General features: G+C 54.0%; 1 protein-coding gene across 6 annotated transcripts in view; it reads right to left on the reverse strand.

Moving 5' to 3' along the window:
- Positions 1 to 3,705: 3,705 nt before the first annotated feature.
- SLC66A2 (solute carrier family 66 member 2) overlaps positions 3,706 to 19,560 on the reverse strand; it is a 52,266-nt gene continuing 36,411 nt past the window's right edge. For 3 of the 6 annotated variants that reach the window (XM_078435095.2, XM_078435097.2, XM_078435094.2), the window contains 2 exons: positions 13,312 to 13,528; positions 3,706 to 5,373 (listed from right to left, as the gene is read on the reverse strand). In XM_078435095.2, the coding sequence (XP_078291221.1) occupies positions 5,166 to 5,373; positions 13,312 to 13,528 (425 nt within the window). In that variant the 3' untranslated portion in view covers positions 3,706 to 5,165. Of the gene's footprint in view, positions 5,374 to 9,302; positions 12,580 to 13,311; positions 13,529 to 19,560 lie in introns of those variants that run through there. The other 3 variants (XM_078435096.2, XM_078435098.2, XM_081790845.1) reach the window with 3 other exon arrangements.

Raw genomic sequence — 19,560 nt, forward strand, 5'->3', positions numbered from 1 at the left:
TGACACCCGCACCCACCCTGCCACCATCACAGCTTTGGCAGGGGCCCTGGTGCGAGGCCAGAGCCAGGACAGGCTGGGGTGGGGCTGGGGTGGGACCCTTGCTCTGGGGACATTTCCTAAGATGCTACCGCAACCAATAAAAAGTGCCACCTCTCCTGCACATACCTCTGCTGAATTCCTGTGGGCGGCACCGGCGTCTGCCCCAGGCACAGGGGCTCCCAGGCCAGGAAGGGGTTTCCTGCCATCGCAGGGAAGTCCGTGTGTGCAGATGGCGGGGCACCTCTGCCTGGACAAAGCCCTTGCATGCAAAGCCAGGTTGTACCCCTCCGAGTCCTACCGCAAAGAGCCCTGTCCCTAAATCTGCAACCACACTGTGACACCCCCCCCCCCCCCGCCCGGGGGGCTGGTCATTCTCTGGGAACTAGGCTGGAATAGAACCGGGGGCTGGAACTGCAGGGTTTACACAACAAGCCCCAGCTCTGGGGCGGGGTGGACGGCCTCTTGGCAGACAAGTTTCCCCTGTATCTGCTTCTCCTCACTCCCAGCCTCACTTTCACACACTCACAAACACACAAGTACCTGGGCTCCACCGCTGGAGTCTATAGGTCAGTGCCAAGTGGGCAAGGGCAGTGAGGAGTAGGGAGGCTGAAATAATGGTCTTACCAGCAGCCAAGAAACGTTCTGGGATCAGAATGAGCTGAGGGTCCCCAAACCACATGCAGGTGAAGGCTGTCTCCCACCGTCTGCTCTCGCATGGATGCTCACATCAGCTCCCTGAGGCAGAAAGGGTCCCCTTGTATCAGATGGGGACACGCTCTGTCCACAGTAGACCAGGCCATTCGCATCCGGCCTGACACCCGCCCCCCCAGCCCAAGCTTCTCCCTGGGGCAGGCTCCTGGCAGGTGGGAGGCTGGGCTCCTGCCCTGGAACCCGCACTCCCTGGGGCAGGCTCCCCTACTCCTTCCTTCCTGGGTCCACGTACTCAAGCAGAGGCCAGCAGGGCTCTGCCAGGAGAGAGGGCAGGGAACTGGGGGCCAGGGGAGCCCCCCTGAGTGCAGGCTCTCGGCAGACTGAACCCGGAAGCCTAGCCCTGCCTCTTCCTGATGTTTCAGGTTAGCTGAACCCCCAGAGGATGGGGCTCGGGAACCCACAAACACACCAAGGGTGGCCGCGCTCTTGCAGTGACAGCATTGGGTCTTGCTCAACCCGGGTGCCGTAGCTGGTGCCCGTGGGGTTCCCATGCGTGGAGGCCACACTCAGGGTGCCCACCCCTCTGCTCCTCATTTGGCTCGGCTGTTGAGCCCCAGGGGCAAACTGCTTTTTCCTGTGCCGTGGGGCTTGCTCAGCATCACCACGAAGACCTCCAGAAATTACCCGAGTTGTCTCTCCAGGACCAGGTCAGAGGTGGTGGATGGCCTGAGGGACCTGTCCCCTGTCCTCCTAGCCCGGGGCCTCAGTGGTTCTGTGGGTGCCCAGGAGTACCCCCCCAAGACTAGGAGAGCCCGTGGAACACCACAGGTCCCAGGAAGGAGGGGCACCTGTCAGCCGTTCTGCGTGGGGTGCACTTTTCCCAGCGAGCCCCAGGTTTGCTTTCCCCTCCCCCACGGTACCAGCCACCCCGCCTCCCCACCCCCCAGCCCCCTCGCCGTCCCTTCCACACAGTCTGAGCTCCTGCCGCTGGGCGCCGGGCAGGCCTCTGCTGCCTGTGGCCTCACTTTCCCCCTCTGGGTCAGGGACCGGGAAGTCACCAGGTCCCCACCAACTGCCCCCTCACACACTCTGACAAAATCTGTACTGAGACATCTGCTGTGGGATAGAATTGTGCGAGCCCTACACCGTGACGCTGACATTGCCAATCTGTTCGAAATGCGCAAAGGCAATGAAGGGGGGCAGTTTGGAAATGTGGCCGTTATCACCTCCAGAATCATGCGGAGAGCACTGTCCGGCTCCCGGAGTATCACTGACTCGGGAGGCAGGCTCTGACACCAGGTTATGATCACTGGTCAGTGACTTGTCCCAAACCAGCAGGCCAGCCAGAGGCCTCTGGCTCACCAGAAACCGTCCTGAGTGTGTAAGGGTGTGATTTGGGGCCGTGACGTTCCAGAAACCACCCCCCCTTGCCCTCGGGGCCGCTTTGTGTATATACAGTGCTTTCCCTCTTGTACCTGAGCCCTGCCTCGTCCCCCCACCTACGCCCATCACACCCACCCGCTCCCCCCACACCCACCCTGGCTGAACTGTGTGCTTCTGGACAACCTGGAGAACCGTGCGGGCCGAGCACGGCAGCCCCAGGACGGAACCAGCTCCAGCATCGGTGTTGGGGAGTCTGAAACCCTCCCCCATACTTGCTGCCCAAAAAATCCCTACACACTTTGCTTTTGGGAAAAACGCACCACACACACACACACACACTCTCTCTCTCTCTCTCTCTCTCACACACACACACACACACACTCTCTCTATCCCCCTCTCTCTCTCTCTCTCTCTCCAGTCCTTGGCCAGCTGGAGACCGGGACAGCAGAAGTGGCCCCAGAGCCGTGGGCAGGGCCACAGCACATTCACAAGCCTCCGTGTGTGTAAGTTCTCCGAGGCCCGGCAGGATGAGATAGACCGTGGCGCTCACCCCGGAAGCCGTGACGGCGTCTCCGCACTGCTCCCACCTCCCAAATGCGGTCCTGTCAGAGGAAGGGCCATGAAAACAAACAGGAGGCCTAAGGCTGCGGAGGGTGGCCTTCGCCTGTTTTTAAGTGGGGCCGTTAAAACCTGTGCCCTCCCCCCGACAGACAGCTGTGTCCAGGGCTCAGGGCACGTGCTGTCCCGGCCAGGGCGACAATGGCCCCGTGGCTCTCCGCTCTGAGAGGCTCTCTGCTCGGAGACTCCTCAGAGGGACACGGCACTCTCTCCGTGCCACTGCCCTCAGTGGCTCGTCAGTGGAGCCGCAGGAAGAGGCCGCAGGTGAGTTTTCAGGAACACAGATGGGTTCACAAAAAAGACACCTTTGTATATTTTACCGCCTTTCATCTTACTGTGGAAGTTTTCACTGCATGCATTAACTTAATTAAGTTGATTTTAGGTAACACATGATCAGAAAGCAAATAAAAAGCCACCGCCAGGCAGGACTGTTGTCCTGCGGCAGTAAGCGGCCCCCAGGGCCCACGCCGGGGATGTCTGCTGCCGGAACGAGGGCCGCACCTGCATCACCACCTTGGATCGGCCCCAGACCAGACTCACTCTCAGACTAGAATCCAGGGCTGGGGGGTGACGCATCCCAAAACTTAAACTATCACTTCCACGTACCTTCACTTTGTGTATGGTTTTGACATTTTTTGTATCTTGCCCCCCAGTGTAAATTGTCTCCGAGAAAAAAAAAGAAAATGGCTCAGTGCAAACAGCTTCGTCCGTACTTGCCATACAGAACGGTCGATTATTCTTGAGACACGGCTCTTGGCCTAAAACAAGGCACTTCCCGCCCTTCCAAAGCATTCCACGGTCGGGGCCCTGTCGGCACAGGGCCGTCACCGGTCCGGGGCTGGCCTGCCTGGGGAGGGGGCACCTGAGCGAGCAGCCCGGGTCTCACAAGGACAGCCGCACCCCACGGAAGGGGCGTCCACCCTTCCCTGGAGACCCTGAGGTGAAGTAAGGGCGGGGACCGGTTCCTCCCTCTGTCCTGGGCCCTCGCTCCCGAGTCCATTCACGAGGCCACACTGGATCCGCGAGCGGTTTATTGATTCACAGTCACCACGCTGACAGAACGGAGCGCCCCCCCACCCCCCACCTGGGCGCGGCCGGTCACCACTGCAATCGCTGACGTTTTAATTCGGAGGCAATTACTGCTGCAGACATGTCCCTTCATTTTTATAAACTAAGCATTTCCAGGTCATCTCACAGGCCATTAACTCGGCAGGATCCTCGCTCAAACACGCAGGAGTTTTTGAGGAAAACTCTGGAGGAGGGAACGGCTGTGCACAGCAGACACCACTAGGACTGTGGCACCCCGGTCAACCCCCGCCGAGAGCTGCCCCTCTGCCCAGCAGAAGGGAAGCCACGTGGAAGCATCCAGAACACAGGCTCTGGGGGCCTGGGAGCTTGCCCAGGGCTGCTGGGCACGGCTGAGATGCTCACGTGACAGTGAAGGGGGGAAATACGGGGCGACCAGAGTCACCCAGCAGCCCCCACCGCAGCCAGATGCAGGGGATGTGGAGGACCAGGGGTTCGGCGGGCAGAGATGCCGGGGCCCGGCCCGCTACCCCGGAAGGTCACCCCAGGCCTGAGGGCCCAGAGTGTGGGGTGTGGGACTGGCTCGGCAGCAGGGACACGGGCCACACGTGTCCCCACTCCTGGCCCGCAGACCGGCCCCCTGTCCCGAAGATGGAAGGCTGTGTGCTGCAGACACGTGCATTCCCCAGGATACAGGGAAAACGCCCCGCAAGGCAGCTCTCCTTGGGGGACCCGGTCGCGGGCCCCTGGCTTTCCTGGGAGCACACGCGGGCCACCGGCTCCCCACCACACCCCTGAGCCCCAGCAGGGTCCACATCGGTGCCTGCCAGGAAGAAGCCAGCGTAGCAGTGAGGCCCAGGGGGCCCACAGGACAGCCCTGGGCCCCTCTGCCGAGCTGACGGCCGAGTCCTGAGTCCCATGAGGCAGCTGACTGCAGGTGGCCCCGAAAAGGCCAACTCTGGCCGGATAATCAAGAATGCTCATGACGCGCGTCCTCACGGCCTCCTTTCCACATGTATCAGGCGGGCTCTGCGCCCGGGCCCTTCTGAGACCGGGCTCTGCACTCCGGAGGGGCTTCATGGTGTCCTCTGTCCTGTCGCAGCCCCAGGTCAGCCTTTCCCGGGTTTGTGAGCACGTTCCAGGCTGCAGACAGGCGTCTTGTGAGAGGAAGGAAGAGAACACTCGCTTTTCCATCGCCCGAAAGCGGCTGCAGCCCAGCCCTCGCTGTGAACCCCACTGGCGCCCGTCCTCGGGGCGGGCGGGCACAAAGGGCGGCACCCAGGCCCCCCCACCGGCCCACCCCAGACCCACAGAGGCTGACAGAGATCCCGACGGCTGAGACCCCTCTGGGGCCACGGTGCCTGCCCGCCCCGACGGGGAGGCCGGGCGGCCGGGCGGCGCCTGCGGCTGGAGACCGCCACGCGTCCTTGTCCTCCTCCCCGGCTGCCTCAGAGGGCCTTGGCACTGGCGGGGTGCGCCGCGTGGGGGGCGGGCTTCGGGGGATGGCGGGCGAACGCGTAGGCCTGTCCCAGGATGGCCAGGTCCACCAGCACCTGCAACAGGCCACACACGGAGAACTGCAGGGGCGCGCCGTTCAGCAGGAAGTAGGCGGTCTTGAAGGCGTCCCCGCTGGTCCACATGAACACCATCTTGATGCTGCAGAGACACCAGCCAGGGGTCAGGAAGCAAAACGGGGCTGGGGGCTCAGCAGACGGGGCAGTCGGGGGACACCCGGCCCCAACCCGTCCCTCCCATCCCTCCCATCCCTCCCATCCTCGCCATGAGGGCCCTGCATGCCCCGCCACGGGGACAGGGAGGCCCTTCGGCCAGAGGGGCCTCAGCTGTGCGGGGCAGGAAAAGGCCGACACAGCGGTGGGGCCCCCACAGCCTCACAGGTGCTCTGCCCCTCGCGGCTGCGGGCACGTCTGTCACGTGCCCCTCAGGAGACTCGCCGTGGCCTTAGCACAGGGGAGACCACCCCTCCCCACGCTGCATCCCAGGGAGTCGACCAGGCAGGGGCAGCAGCCACAGCCACAGGACCTCAGGACGGCCGCACTCAGGAGCCACAGGAGCCTTGCCCAGGACAGGTGGTGGCCCCCTCAGCCTCAGCTTTCCCCTCCTGGCCGCGGAGCCCCCGGTCTGCACCCAGGGGACAAAAGCAGGGGCTGCCAGGAGAAGCGGAGCAAAGCCGGCCACTCTCGGAAATCCCTGCCCGGCCAGACCCCCCCCCCCCCCCCCCCCCGCCACGTGAAAGCTCACTGGAGGGTGATTCCCTTCCTGGTCACGGACGCCGACCCCCCTCAGACACCTCAGACCCGTCTGTAGGGGGACAGGGACCCTTGGTGAGTAAAGAGGGAACTGCCCACAGCCCACATGCACACCACCGAGCCCTGGCTCCCCGAGCGACGAGCGGAGCACCGCTGTGCCTTCCCGCGTACGCTATGTTTAAATCGGACCACCTCCGCCAGCAGGCCGAACCTTCTCCAACCAATGAAACCAGGCCACAGGGTTTGGGGGTGGTGCCACCAGGCAGCAGGAAGGACGGTGAAGTTCCCCAAGCAGACAGGGTGCCCGTCAGAGCCGCAAGCACCAGACCGAGAAGAACTTACGTCGAGGGCGAGGCAGGCGCTGGGCTCTTGCAGGTGGGCACTCCTCCACCCCGGAGCCCTGGCGTTCGGACAACCTCAAGCCCCAGGCTGGTTCCGACAGAACCGGGGTGAGGAGCCCCGTCTCCTGAACCCCAGCGCATGGAGGCAGCAGGCGCTTAAACACGGCTCTTGGTCCCATCCTCCGCCCGCTGAAGTGTCACACTGGCCATGCAGGACCGAGGGAAGCGGAGAAAACAGCCTGAGGTTCTCGGGGACGGTCGCTGGGGAAATGGCCTAAGGCCGAGCTCCACCCAGCTTGTCTGTGGGCAGGCATCCACGTCCAAACAGCCCACGGATACATCTCACTTGGCCTGTAGTGTTGGCTCACGTAGTATTTCAAAATGTTTGTTCTGAGTTAGCTGATAACTAATTCTGCATTTTGAAAATCCAGATTTATTATATATAACAGATCTTTTTCTGGCTGCTTTCCACATTTAACGTTGGTTTTTAGCAGATTGTGATGTGATACATGTTTGGGATTTGCCAAACGTCTGAAATCTGTGTTTACCTAACATCAAATTTGGAAAATTTTCAGCCATTATTTAACTATTTTTGTCTGCTCCACACTCCTCTCCTAAACTCAGACGACATCAATGTTAGATCTTTTGGTGCTGTCCCTACGTCCACTTTTACCCCCAGTTTTTCTCTGTTGTTGAGAATGTACGATTTTTATCGATCTGTCTTCAGGTTCAGACTCTTTCTCCTGTTACCTTCATTCTGCTACTGAACTCACGAAGTACATTTTTATTTGGTTGTCTGTATTTTTTAATTTAAGATCTTCTATTTGGTTCTTTCTTATAGCTTCCACGTCTTTGCGGAGATGTTCTGTTTTTCATTCATCTCCAGAGTGTCTGCTCTCGCTCTCTAGAGTGGTTTCCAGTGACCGCAGTGCCTCTGTCACCTGGTTCACGGTCCTTGTTGTCAGCTGGTTCCCGTGTCCTTTGACAGCTGCTGAGATCTTCCCGGTTCCTTCATATGTTGAGTCATTTTGGTTTGTATCCTGGACATTGTTAACATATAATGAGACTGGATGCCTTATTAAACCCTATGGAGAATGTCGGGTCTTGTGTTCTAACAGCAGCTGATGTGGGCTGCAGGTCAATTCAGCTCAGTTTTCAAGGCCTCGGCAGAACCACCTGGGTCCGGACTGTGCAGGCAGCACTCAGTGGCCGGGCTGGGATGTGGGTGGTGGTCCTCCCCAACATTCAGTTTTCAACGCCTTTGGGATGTAGGTTAGGGCCAAGTCCATGCATGCATAGCTTGGCGTGAGCCCAGGAGTCACACGCAACTTCACAGGATCCCTGTCCCAAGATGTTCCTGTCCATCTCCCTGACTCTGTGCCTCGGGGACACTCCTTTCCCAGGTCCTCTGGCTGGAAAGCCAGGGCTTTAGTGTCCAGGTCCACGTGGTGGCAGGGTGGAGGGAAAGAGCCACAGGATTCCCCTTTACTCTCAGGGGCAGGTGTCTGTCCAGCCACCGCTCACACGGCCCCAGCTCGGCAGACAGCCCTCAGGATTGGGACTTGCCTGGAGCCAGGACATAAGAGCAAGGCCAAAACATCAACGACAACAACCTCGGGCGTCTCCTCACTCTCTGCCCTGGAGGGGGCCCTGCCCCACGCTGGGACCAGTGGAGGAGGCCCCTCGTGGAGCTCTTTCCACCCTACCCAGGGCACAGTGCTGAGTTCCAGGCTGGCAGAGATGGACGGGAAAACGGAACTCAGGTCAGTCATCCATGTGTCAAGTTGTGGTCTCCTTCCCGTGACCTGCCCACGCCGGCTGACTTCTTGGAGTCCCCACAGCTGCTCCGTGCCTTCTGTCCAGGCCTGCAGTTGTGCTCAGGGGGAGAGACGGGCTTGCCCCGTGCAGCCTCGTGGGAAAGATCCGAGATTGGAAGTTTGGGTCTGCATTCTGCCACTGGCCACCTTCCCCAACTGGTCCCTGTGGACATCGGACCTAGTCCATCCTGGGCAGCATGGCTGAGGAGCAAGAGGGACGGTGCTGGCTGCTGTGACATTTCCCATGGGGATTTGTCACCTGCGGTAATCAAAACCCTCCACTTCCCACCCCGTGCCTCTCTCTCGGTCTGAACTGTCCTGGTCTGGAGCACCAGCTGGGGATGTCTGCCTGTGGGTGACTCGGCATCATGGCTCAGGGCCTCAGTGGGGCTGCAGGGCAGGGACTTGGGCTAATGGCACCCTTAGAACTGGGGGAACCGTGGAGATGGGGGGCACAGCACGGAGACGAACTGAGTGAGGGAAGCGGTGTGAACGGGGGACAGAGCTGACAGCACGCGGTCCCCTCCAGGCCTGGGCTGGGCCACCAGGAGGCCGCAGGCACCTGGCAGACTGGGGCCCGGGTGCACGGAGTGAACTGCACCGCGGAGGGCCGGCCTGTCCAAGCTGCTCACAGCCCCCACACTCACAACACCACACTTTCCGAGGAAAACCCACAGCCACAAAGCAAGCACCTCAAGGAGAAGCTCCGAAGGCAAGCGAGGTTTCTGCCATGAAGACAGGAGGGAAGCAACGGGCGCTCAGAGGAAGAGGCTCGTTCCATTCTACGGACTAAGAGCTCAAGGCACGGTCTCCCCCAGAGATACCCAAGTTTAGGAGGGGACTGAAAGACCCTCCTCAAAACACAAGGAAAGCCTAACGAGCCACAGAGACAGTTCCAGCTCAGGCAGCAGGGTCGGGCAGACGGCCGGGCTGGAGCCTTCTCAAGTGGGGCTTTGGGGTTGCAGCCAGAGCCGGAGTGACACCAGCCTGGAAAAGCCCTGTGTCCCCAGCCCCTCAGGGCCAGGCCATTCCTGGGGTGAGGGTGCCGGTCCTTTGATGGCCCCCTGGCCAGAAGCTGGCCCCTCCCTCCACTGGTGGCTCGGAGAGAGACAGGACTCCACACAGCGGCACTCCCTATGGGGCAGGCAGAAAATGCAGAGCCCCTCTGCGTCCTGAGTGCACAGGTGCACGTGCAGACGTGCGGTCACCGCTCAGACGTGAGGTCACCTGATGTAAAGAACATTTTTAGCCGCACAGACCAGACGCCTCACCCAGCCTCGGCCCTTGAGTCAGCTATGGCTCGGGGTCAGGAATGTGACAGCCTCGCTGAGGTCCCACGACCAGCCGCCTAGGTCAAATATTAACCAAGTTGTTCCCGCCCCGTCTGGTGCAAGAGAAAACCAACACCCTGAGCAATCTGCTTATCGGGAAGGAACGCCCCTGTGCAGACAGCAAGGACTCTGATGTACAAGCTCACGTTGTCACCCCAAGACTGTGTGGTGCCCTGTCCCCAAGACTCCCAGGACCTTCAGTGAGCTGTGAATTCCCATCACTTGCAGCAGCTATGGGACAGAGGAGCGAGCCGCAGAGGTCGGGCCATCACTCTTCAGTATGTCTGGGGTGTCTGGAGTGCCACCCAAGGGAGACCCCGACTCCTCCTCCTACATGGAGCCCAGGGTTTCCACAACGCAGGAAGCCCAGCTGGTCGCCTCCCAGGCCCCAGGCCATGTCCTTCCTGCTCAGGCTGGTAGCCTGGGAGCTGGAGTCCTGGTCAGGCCACCAGCCCCTCCCATACCTGGCCATCCCTACCCCCTCCCACTATTTTAATCCCAGCTCCCATTACCTCATTCTTGGCTCCTGCATTTTTTCCTCTCAGACTGCTCCTAAAATACCTCTCACCTCATCCTTGCCCTGCCCCGCAGTCCAGAAAGCCTTCCCCACAGCACACAGGTCAGGCAGGCCAAGCCCTGTGGCCTCCCCAGCCCTCCCCTCAGGAGCCCAGGCCCAGACCTTGCCCTCCTCCCACCCATCAAACTCCACCCAAAACACATCCCAAAAGAGTAGGTTTTTGTGACCTTAGGTCAGACAATGGTTTCTTGGGCATGACAACTAAAGCATAAGCAACACACACACACACACACACACACACACACACACACACACACACACAAATATGCTGGACTTCATTCAATTTAAAAATCTTTTGTGCTGAAAAGGAAAATATCACGAAAGTGAAGACAATCCACAGGATGGGAGAAAAAACTTGCAAATCATATACCTGACAGAGTTCCAGTATCCAGTGTGGATAAAGAAATCTACAACTCAGTAATAAAAAGACAAACAACCAAATTTAAAAATAAACAAAAGGTCTGAACAGCTATCTCTCCATAGACATATAAATGGTCAAGAAGCACACGAAAGGATGTTCAACATCATTAGTCATTAGGGAAATGCAAATCAAAACCACAACAAGATCCCACGTGACACCCACCAGGATAGTGGGGACGTGGGGGAGAGCGCAAGCAGGGGAGGGGCAGAGAGAGAGGGACAGAGGATCCAAAGCAGGCTCTGCATTGACAGGCTGACAGCAGCGAGCCCGATGTGGGACTCAAATTCACGAACTGTGAGATCATGACCTGAGCCAAAGTCAGACGCTCGACCAACTGAGCCACCCAAGTGCCCCCAAATTTTTAGATTTTATAAAGCCCAACATGTAGTTTTTATGTTGTTTCCTGTGCCTTTGGTGTCACATCCAAGAAATCACTGCCAAATCCAATGTCATGATGCTTTTCTCCTGTTTTCTTCTAAGAATTCCATTGCTTTAGGTCTTACATTCAGGTCTTTGATCAATTTTGAGTTAATTTTGGTATACGGTGCCAGGTAAGAGTCTAATGTCATTCTTTTGCATGTGGATATCCCATTTCTCAGAACCATTTGTTGAAAAGACTGTCCTTTCTCCACTGAATGGTCTTGGCACCCTTTCCGAAAGTCACTTAACCATATATGTAAATGTCATTCGGGACTCTCTAGTCCCCTGGTCTCTTTGTCTTTATGCCAATAACACACTGTCTTGATTAATGTACTTTTTAGTTATTTTTGAAATCTGAAAGTATGAGTCTTCTAGTTTTGTTCGAGATTGTTTTGACTATTTGGGGGTCCCTTAATATTCCATATGAATTTTAGGCCTGGTTTTTCTATTTCTGCAAAAAAAAAAAAAAAAATCACTGGGATTTCGACAGGGATTCCATTAAATCTGAGATTGCTTTGGGTAGTACTGACATTATAACAATATTGAGTCTTCCAGTCCATGAACATGGGATGTCTTTCCATTTACTTATGTCTTGAATTTCTTTCAGCAGACTGTTTTGTAGTTTTCATTGTACAAGTCTTTTATCTCCTTGGTTAAGTTTTTTTTCAGAAAAAAAAATTTTTTTAGGTTTACTCATTTTTGAAAGACAGAGAGAGATGGAGCACAAGCAGGGGTGGGACGGAGAGAGGTGGGGGGACACAGAATCCGAAGCAGGCTCTAGGCTCTGAGCCGTCAGCACAGAGCCCGACGTGGGGCTCGAGCTCACGCACCGTGAGATCATGACCTGAGCCCAAGTCGTACGCTCAACCGACTGAGCCACCCAGGCGCCCCTCCTTGGTTAAGTTAATTTCTAAGTATTTTACACTCTTAATATTACCATAACTAGAATTGGTTTTGTAATTTCCCGAGTGTCCTGCAAGCTGCTCTTAGTGGCACTGGGGGAATTAAGCTGTTGTGTCATTTCCCACGTTAAGAAGCTTGAATCTCCTGCCTCTGGTGATGTCTGTGGACTCAGCTTCCTCTCCGTGGATCACGGCCTCCAACCTTGGGCGCTGGCAGCCTCCACTCTGGCCTGCCTCTGACCCATGGAGAGTTCTTTCCCATCACAGAAGTTGAACTTGGAAAATTGAGACAATGTTGGATTCAGCTGCCCGGGTATCCCCTACATGCCGGATACAGTAAGTTGCCTACAGGATCCAACCAGTAAACAGTGACGGTGCAGGTGCAGCAAACACACGGGTACAGGCAGGTGGACTTGGAAGCAGCAGGTGTGGGATCAACATGAGCCCACTTTGAGCACGCTGTGGCCACAAATCAGGTGGTCAGCCTCAGTGAGTCCGCAGGTGCCGAGGGTCCCCAGGGAGGGGACGCCACGCCCCGGCCACCGGACAGGCCTCCCGCCGCACATTCGTATCTGAAAGTGCACACTAGTCGTCTTCTGTCTTGCTTCAGTGGAACAGACACCCATCCAGGGAGAACTGGGTAGGGAAGGGCCTGTAAGCCGCATCACGGGAGAGGGAGCCAATGCACCTGAGGAGGGTGAGAAGAGGCCCCCAGGGAGGTAGGGCCACGATGCTGCCTTCACACGCACACGACCACCCTGGGAGGGGCTGAGGCTCTGCATGGATCTAGGCAAGAAGGCATGAGAGGTTCAGGTACTACCACAGCCCTCGAAGAGAGCCCTGCACAGCTGTAAGTGCTGCACGGGGAGGGAGCTCCCCATCGCAGGGAGCGAGCGAGTGCCAGAGGAACGACCAGTAGGAATGGCGAAGATTCTGAACCAGCCAACCCGGGGGGCCCCCGGGATTCCAACGGACACCCCGTTCCAATGGCACAGGTGACTCTCATCGGGCCAGGCCAGGGGAGGGCCCTACCCAACGCCTTCAAGACTGGCGCCCCAGCGGCCTCCCGTTACTCGGAGGACATCTGAAGTCACGGATGGCATCGGCACACCTGCTCCGCCGTGACAAGAGTGAATCCCATGACACAGGGCCCCCACCGCTGGGTGCACCTCTGTGCTCCGCAGCCGGAGCGCTGTCCCCTCGACCCCCTTCTGCCCTCGGCACGTCCCTCCCACCGTCATGCTTCGGGTCCAGCCTGAAAGAGTGGCGCTCAGATCCTGCACCGCACACCTGCCTCGCGAGAGGGCCGTGGCCTCCCCCAACCCGTCCCGCACTCGCGTCTCTGCTCACACACCCAGACGTCAAAGGGCCAACGCGTTCACACCTAAACTGCTCCTGACCCGGCGGTTTCACAAGCGTGACCGAAAACACGGCAGCCGTGTTCGCGCACGTTCCGTTCTTACCAACTCGGAGGCACTGGCACCCCTGGGTCCAGCGAGAGCCGCGGGGGCCGCCTACCTCATTCCCTCAGTGGACCGGTGGCGATGGTTGCGGTAGAGCTGTGGGACACCCAGCATGGCCTCGGTCAGCACGGCCAGGAAGCCCAGGGTCTCCACAAACAGGGCCGAGTCGATGGACAGGTACGTGATGCAGCCCGCCACGCCCGTGAAGACCACAACACACTGCACGTAGTCCCCGAAGCTGCTCCAGTGCCAGAAGTGGCGAGGGTCAAAGTCTAGGGCGAGAGGCGAGACAAACGTAAGCCAGGCGCACGGGCCAGGGCACCGTGAGGCGAGGACGTGAGCGGAGCGAGGAGGTCAAAGTCAACGGACGTGAGATGGACGTGGGCCGTGGGGCTCCGTGTGCTCTTGGCAGGGCCCTTGTGAGGGAGCTTTGATATCAGTCACCGTAAGGACGTTAAAACCCTTAAATCCTGTGATAGCATAGTGCAGGGGTTGTACCGGAGCCTCTGAAGCCTCTTCCCTGGGTTAGGATCCTCACCCCTTCCTCCACAAGTGGATCAGTTAACCAGGTGTCTTGGTGTCTTCAGGTGTGAAAGAGGAGTAAGGTAACCTACCTCCTATGGTTATTCTAACGGTTACGTGAGTTAATCTTACAAACCCGATGAAGTGCCCAGCCCATAATAAGGGCCAATAAAGGTATGTACTTATCATCACTACACAGTCGATCGAATGTTATCGTTCGCCTGACAGATAGATGTGTCCCGCAGAAACCAAATCCATAAGCACTCACAAATCAGCAAACTACGTGAAGTTCTTGGGCTTTGGCAGATAAACACAGGAGGTCCTGGGGACAGAAGCGGCGTCAGGGCAGGTCAGGGAAATGGGGATAAATAGAAAGAGAGCTTGAGGGTGCGGGATGCACCCGATCCTGGCCCAGCCCTTAGAATGGCAGGATCTGGAAGCCAGGGCGCCCTGCCAGGAAAATGACCCAGCAAGGGCTGCAGGCATGGGCGCCAGTACGGGGCGGCGGGTCCGGCCCTCCAGGGCCCGGGAAGTGTCGGCAGGGAAATATTCAACCTGCACACGTGTGCCTGTCCTGCCGGCCCCGTCCCCCCACCCCTTCCGGCTCCATTCCCTCACTCTGTGCGAGAACACTGCCCAGAGTCTGAGCTAGAAAGGGGGAGCGCGGGCAGGAGGCGGGGCATGGTTTGCAGGTGTGACGTCACACCAGAGTGGGGGTCACCTCCTAGAGCAGGGCAGGGTATGAGCCAGGCTTGCTTCAGGAACAAACCCCAGCTGTAACACGGGGGTGGCCTGAGCGTGCAGGGGAGCTGGGGGCAAACACTGAGGTGTTCCCTACAGAGAATATGAAGTCATGAGAGGATGTGACAAGAGGGCGGAACTCAGACCCGGATGAAGTTCCTGACTTTGTGCCCAAGGAGTGGAAAAAACGGTCAGACCGAGAACCTGGGCCAGGACAGGGATGGACTACGAACAGGCGAGCTGAGGACACCAGGTGAGGTCCAGGGGGCTTTAGGAAACAGGGTCTGAGGTCAATCGGTCACAAGCCTTTCTCTTTTAGGTTCTCAAGGAGCAGGTCAACTGGCAAATGACTAACAGAATACCTTTATTACAAAATTTCTGAGAAAAGACTGAGTCCGGACCCTTACCTAAGCAGACACAAAAATTATCTCAAAAAGACCTAAACATGAGAGAGAAAACGGTAAGACTCTCAGCAGAGAACACAGAGGGAGAGCATCAGGACAGTGGATCTGTCAACAGCTCCTTAGATATGAGAACAAAAACACAGCAACAGAAGAGAAAATAGACCAATTCGACTGTATCAAAATTATAAACTTCTGTGTTTCTAGGAAAAAAAAACTCTTTGAAATTATTGGTCTTGGCAACGATTTTTGGATAGGACACCAAAAATGCAAAGCAAAAATAAACAAGCAGAACTGCATCAAACTGAAAGGCTTCTGCAGAACAAAAGAAACGACCAGCAAAATGAAAAGGAGACCAACAGAATGGGAGAAAATGTTTGCAGACTGTCATGTTATAAGGGGTTTATACCCAAAATATATGCAAAACTCATACAACTCAGTAGCCGAAACAAAAAACAAAAACGAAACAAAACAACCCAATTAAAAACTAGAGGACTAGAACACGTATTTTTCCAAAGAAGACATACAAATGGCCAACAGACACATGAAAAGAGGCTCCACATCACTCATCAGGGAAATGCAAATCAAAACCACAATGAGATACGATCTCACACCTGTCAGAATGGCTAGAATAAAAAAAAAAAAAAAAAGGGATCAGCGTTGGTGAGGATGTGGAGAAAAGGCAACGCTAACTGGGGCGGCCACTGTGCACAACAACATGGAGGTTCCTCAAAAAATTAAAAAGAGAAACACGTGATCCAGCAATTCCCCTCTGGGCATTTATCCAAAGGAAATGAAATCACTATCTTGAAGAGACATCTGCACCCCACATTCACAGCAGCGCTATTTACAATAGCCAAAACATGGAAACAACCTAAGCGTCCACACCAAGAGATGAACGGAGAAAGACGACTGGTGTATATACATAATAGACTATTATTTAGCCATAAAAAAGGGAAATCTTGCTTTTGTGGCAATATACATAGACCTTGAGAACCTTGAGCATAATGCTAAGTATAATCAGTCAGAGAAAGACAAACACTGTGTATTCTCACTCATATGTAGAATCCAAAAAAGCCAACCTTGTAGAAACAGAGCAGAATGGCGGTTGCCAGCACTGGGGGTGGGGGACGGAGGGAGATGTTGGTCAAAGGGCACAGACTTCCAGCTGTAAGATGAATAAGTTCTGGCATCTAATGTACAGAATGGTAACTATAATCAACAATACTGTATTACACACTTGAACGTGGCTGAGGCACCTGGCTGGCTCAGTCGGTGGAGTGTGCGACTCCCGATCTCGGGGTCATGAGTTTAAGCCCCATGTTGGGTGCAGAGTTTACTTCAAAAAGAAAAAAGGAAAAAAAGAAAGGTGTTAAGAGAGTAGATCCTGGGGTGCCCGGGTGGCTCAGTCAGCTGACCACCTGATTTCAGCTCAGGTCACGATCTCACGATTCGTGAGTTCGAGCCCCACAGGCTCGCTGCTGTCAGCACAGAGCCTGCTTCGGATCCTCTGACCTCCTCTCTCTCTCCCCCTCCCCTACTCATGCTCTCCCTCTCCCTCAAAAATAAATAAACATTAAAAAAAAAAGTAGATCTTAAATGTTACCTCCACCAAAAAAAAAAATTAAATAATGTGAAGGGATGGAAGCATTAATGAACCTTACTGTGGTACTTATATCACAATATATAAGTGTGTTAAGTCATCACATTGTACATCTTAAATAGGTTATATGTCAATAATACCTCAATAAAGCTGAAAAAATGAAATTTTTTAAATAGTTCTGTTTCAAATAACATAATCAACAGAGTAAGAAGGTAACCCATGCAATGGGAGAAAATATTTGTGAATCAGATATCCAATAAGGAACTTGTATCCAGAATATATAAAGAATGCTTACAACTCAAAAAAAAAATTTTTTTTACGGGGCAACGTAATTGAACAGACATCTCTCCAAAGGACATCTATAGATGCCCAATAAGCACATGAAAAGATATTCAATGTTATTAATCATTAGGGAAATGAAAATCAAAACCAAAATGAGATACAACTTCACAACCATTAGGACAGCTGCTTTTAAAAACAAAACAAAACAACACAGGGCACCTGGGCAGCTCAGTCACTTGAGCATCCGACTCTTGATTTCGGCCAGGTCGTGCTCTCCCAGTTTGTGAGATCGAGCCCCACGTCGGGCTCTGCACTGAGCCTGGAGCCTGCTTGGGATTCTCTCTCTCCCTCTCTCTCTGCCCCTCCCCAGCTCGTGCTCGTGTACTCGCTCTCTCTCAAAATAAATGAAAAACAAAAAAACAGAAACAATTGTTGGCAAGGACAGGGAGAAACTGGAACCCTGTGCACTGTTGGCGGGTATGTGAAACGGTGCAGCCGCTGTGGAAAACAGTATAGAGGGTCCTCACAAAATTCAACACAGAATCACATGACCCAGCAATTCCACTTCTGGGGATACACCCAAAAGAACTGAAAGCAGGGACTCAAACAGATATTCGTACAACCATGTTCACAGCAGCATTATTGGCAATAGCTGAAACACAGAAGCAATTCAGGGTCCACCAACAGGTAAATGCATAAGCGAAATGTGGTCTGTACATACAGCGGAGAATTATTCAGCCTTAAAATGGAAGAAAAGTCTGCAATGTGCTAAAACATGGATGAACTGAGAGCATGATACTGAGTGAAATAAGACAGGTACAAGAAAGAAGGGAAAGCAGACCCCTACTGCTGCCCAGGACAGCGATTCTAACAAAGCAAAGGTGGCAAAAGGAACAGCCAATCGGTCACCACTGCTTCCCAAAGGAAGGGTGAGGCATCCTTCCACTCTGGCAAAGTCCAGTGTCGAGAGGAGGAAGAAAAACCCACATCAGATGGGTAGTCACACATATAAGCAGCTAGGAGCGGTTAAGGGAATACAAAAGCCAGGAAAATGAAAACTGAGCTGCCACTCTTTTTCCAGTCAAGATGGAACAACAGAGACCAGACTTACTGTCCAAATAGCCACAAACTGGGCAAAACAGACGTCTGCAAAACACTGGACACGAGGCAGTAAAGGACAGGGATCTCTAGGAGATGCAATACAGGTGAAATGAACCCCAAACTGCCCCAGGTTCGGCCTGGAGTTTCCAGGGTGCAGAAAATGAAGTGAGAACCAGGCCAAGCCCCCAGAAACCCACAGTGGGGAAGACAGAGCTGGGTCTAGGACACGAGGCGGCTGGCGTTTGCAGGACAAAGCAAGCACCGATCACAAGACCGGGCAAAGAACCACCGAAAAAGGTAAGCATTCACAGGGTGTAGCATTCCCAAAGGGCCAGGAGCAGTGTCTTCCTTTCAGCCAGAATGGGAAACCTCGAAATTCACAGGGCTTTAGGTGAACATTGCTTCAGCAGTGGGGAGTAACTAGCCCAGGCTGAGCAATGCTCCCACCTAACTCATCTTAAAAGCAAGATCTAAAAAGATCACACTGTTTACAAGTTACTTAACCACATCCCCAGAACAAAGCTCACAAATATTTATAGAAACTTAAAAATATTCAGCAGATAGCAAGGTAAAACTCACAATGTCTGACATCCACTCAAAAATTACCAAGCATGTAAAGAAACAGGAAAATGTGATCTATAATGAAGAGACAAATAGACCAACTGGAAAAAAAAACAAAAAAAAAATTGGAACCAACATGAATGTTAGAACTGACAAGGGCCTCAAAACAGTTATTATAACTATATTCCATTTGTTCAAAAGTTAGGTTGGGATACAGAAAATTATATACATATTTTTAGACTCTACTCCCTCCCAAAAAAACCATCTAGGCATAAAAATCACAACATCTGAGATGAAAAATGAATATATGGATGGGGTTAATATCAGATTAGATGAAGAAGAAAAGATTAGGAAACTTGAAGACATAGGAAGAGAAATTGCAAAATATAAAAGAAAAGAGAATTTTTTTAAAAAATAAAAAAATAAAAATTAAAAAAAATAAAAACAAATAAATAAATAATTTTTAAAAATAAAAATAAATTAAAAAAAAAAGAGAAAAGAACTTTTTAAATCAACCGAGCATTAGTAAGCTGTGGAACAACTTCAAAGCACATAATATTTGTGTGATTAGAGTCCCTGAATTTCAGGGTTGGGGGAAGGCAGAAAAAAATTGCTGGAGGAAAAAAAGGGCCAAAATCTTCCCAAATTTTATGGAAACGTTAAGTCATAAATCTAAGAAGTGCAACGGATCCCAAGCACAAGAAACATAAAGAAAACCACACCAGGGCACAACATAATCAGACTTCTCACCAAAACCAGTAATAAGAAGAAAATTATAAAGGCAGCAAGAAAAAAGGATATATTACATACAGAGGAACAAAGAAGAATAATGTCAAGTTGCTCATCAGTAGAAGACAAGACAGCAAGGGAGCAACGTCTTGAACAGACTGAAAAAAAAACGTGTCAGCTTGTAATTTTATACCTAATGAAACTATTGTTCAACATGAAGGCAGATAATGAAGATTTTTTTTTTCACATTTAACAGCTTAAAAAGGCCGGTGGCTTCGGGTCCCTCCACTACCGTGAAGAGTCCTTGTGGCTCCTTGTTGACCTAACATAGTGAATGCAGTTAGCCCAGGAGGCTAGCCCAACC

This window comes from Panthera onca, chromosome D3 (genome assembly GCF_046562875.1).
Source record: "Panthera onca isolate mPanOnc1 chromosome D3, mPanOnc1 haplotype 2, whole genome shotgun sequence".
NCBI classification, from domain to species: domain Eukaryota; kingdom Metazoa; phylum Chordata; class Mammalia; order Carnivora; family Felidae; genus Panthera; species Panthera onca.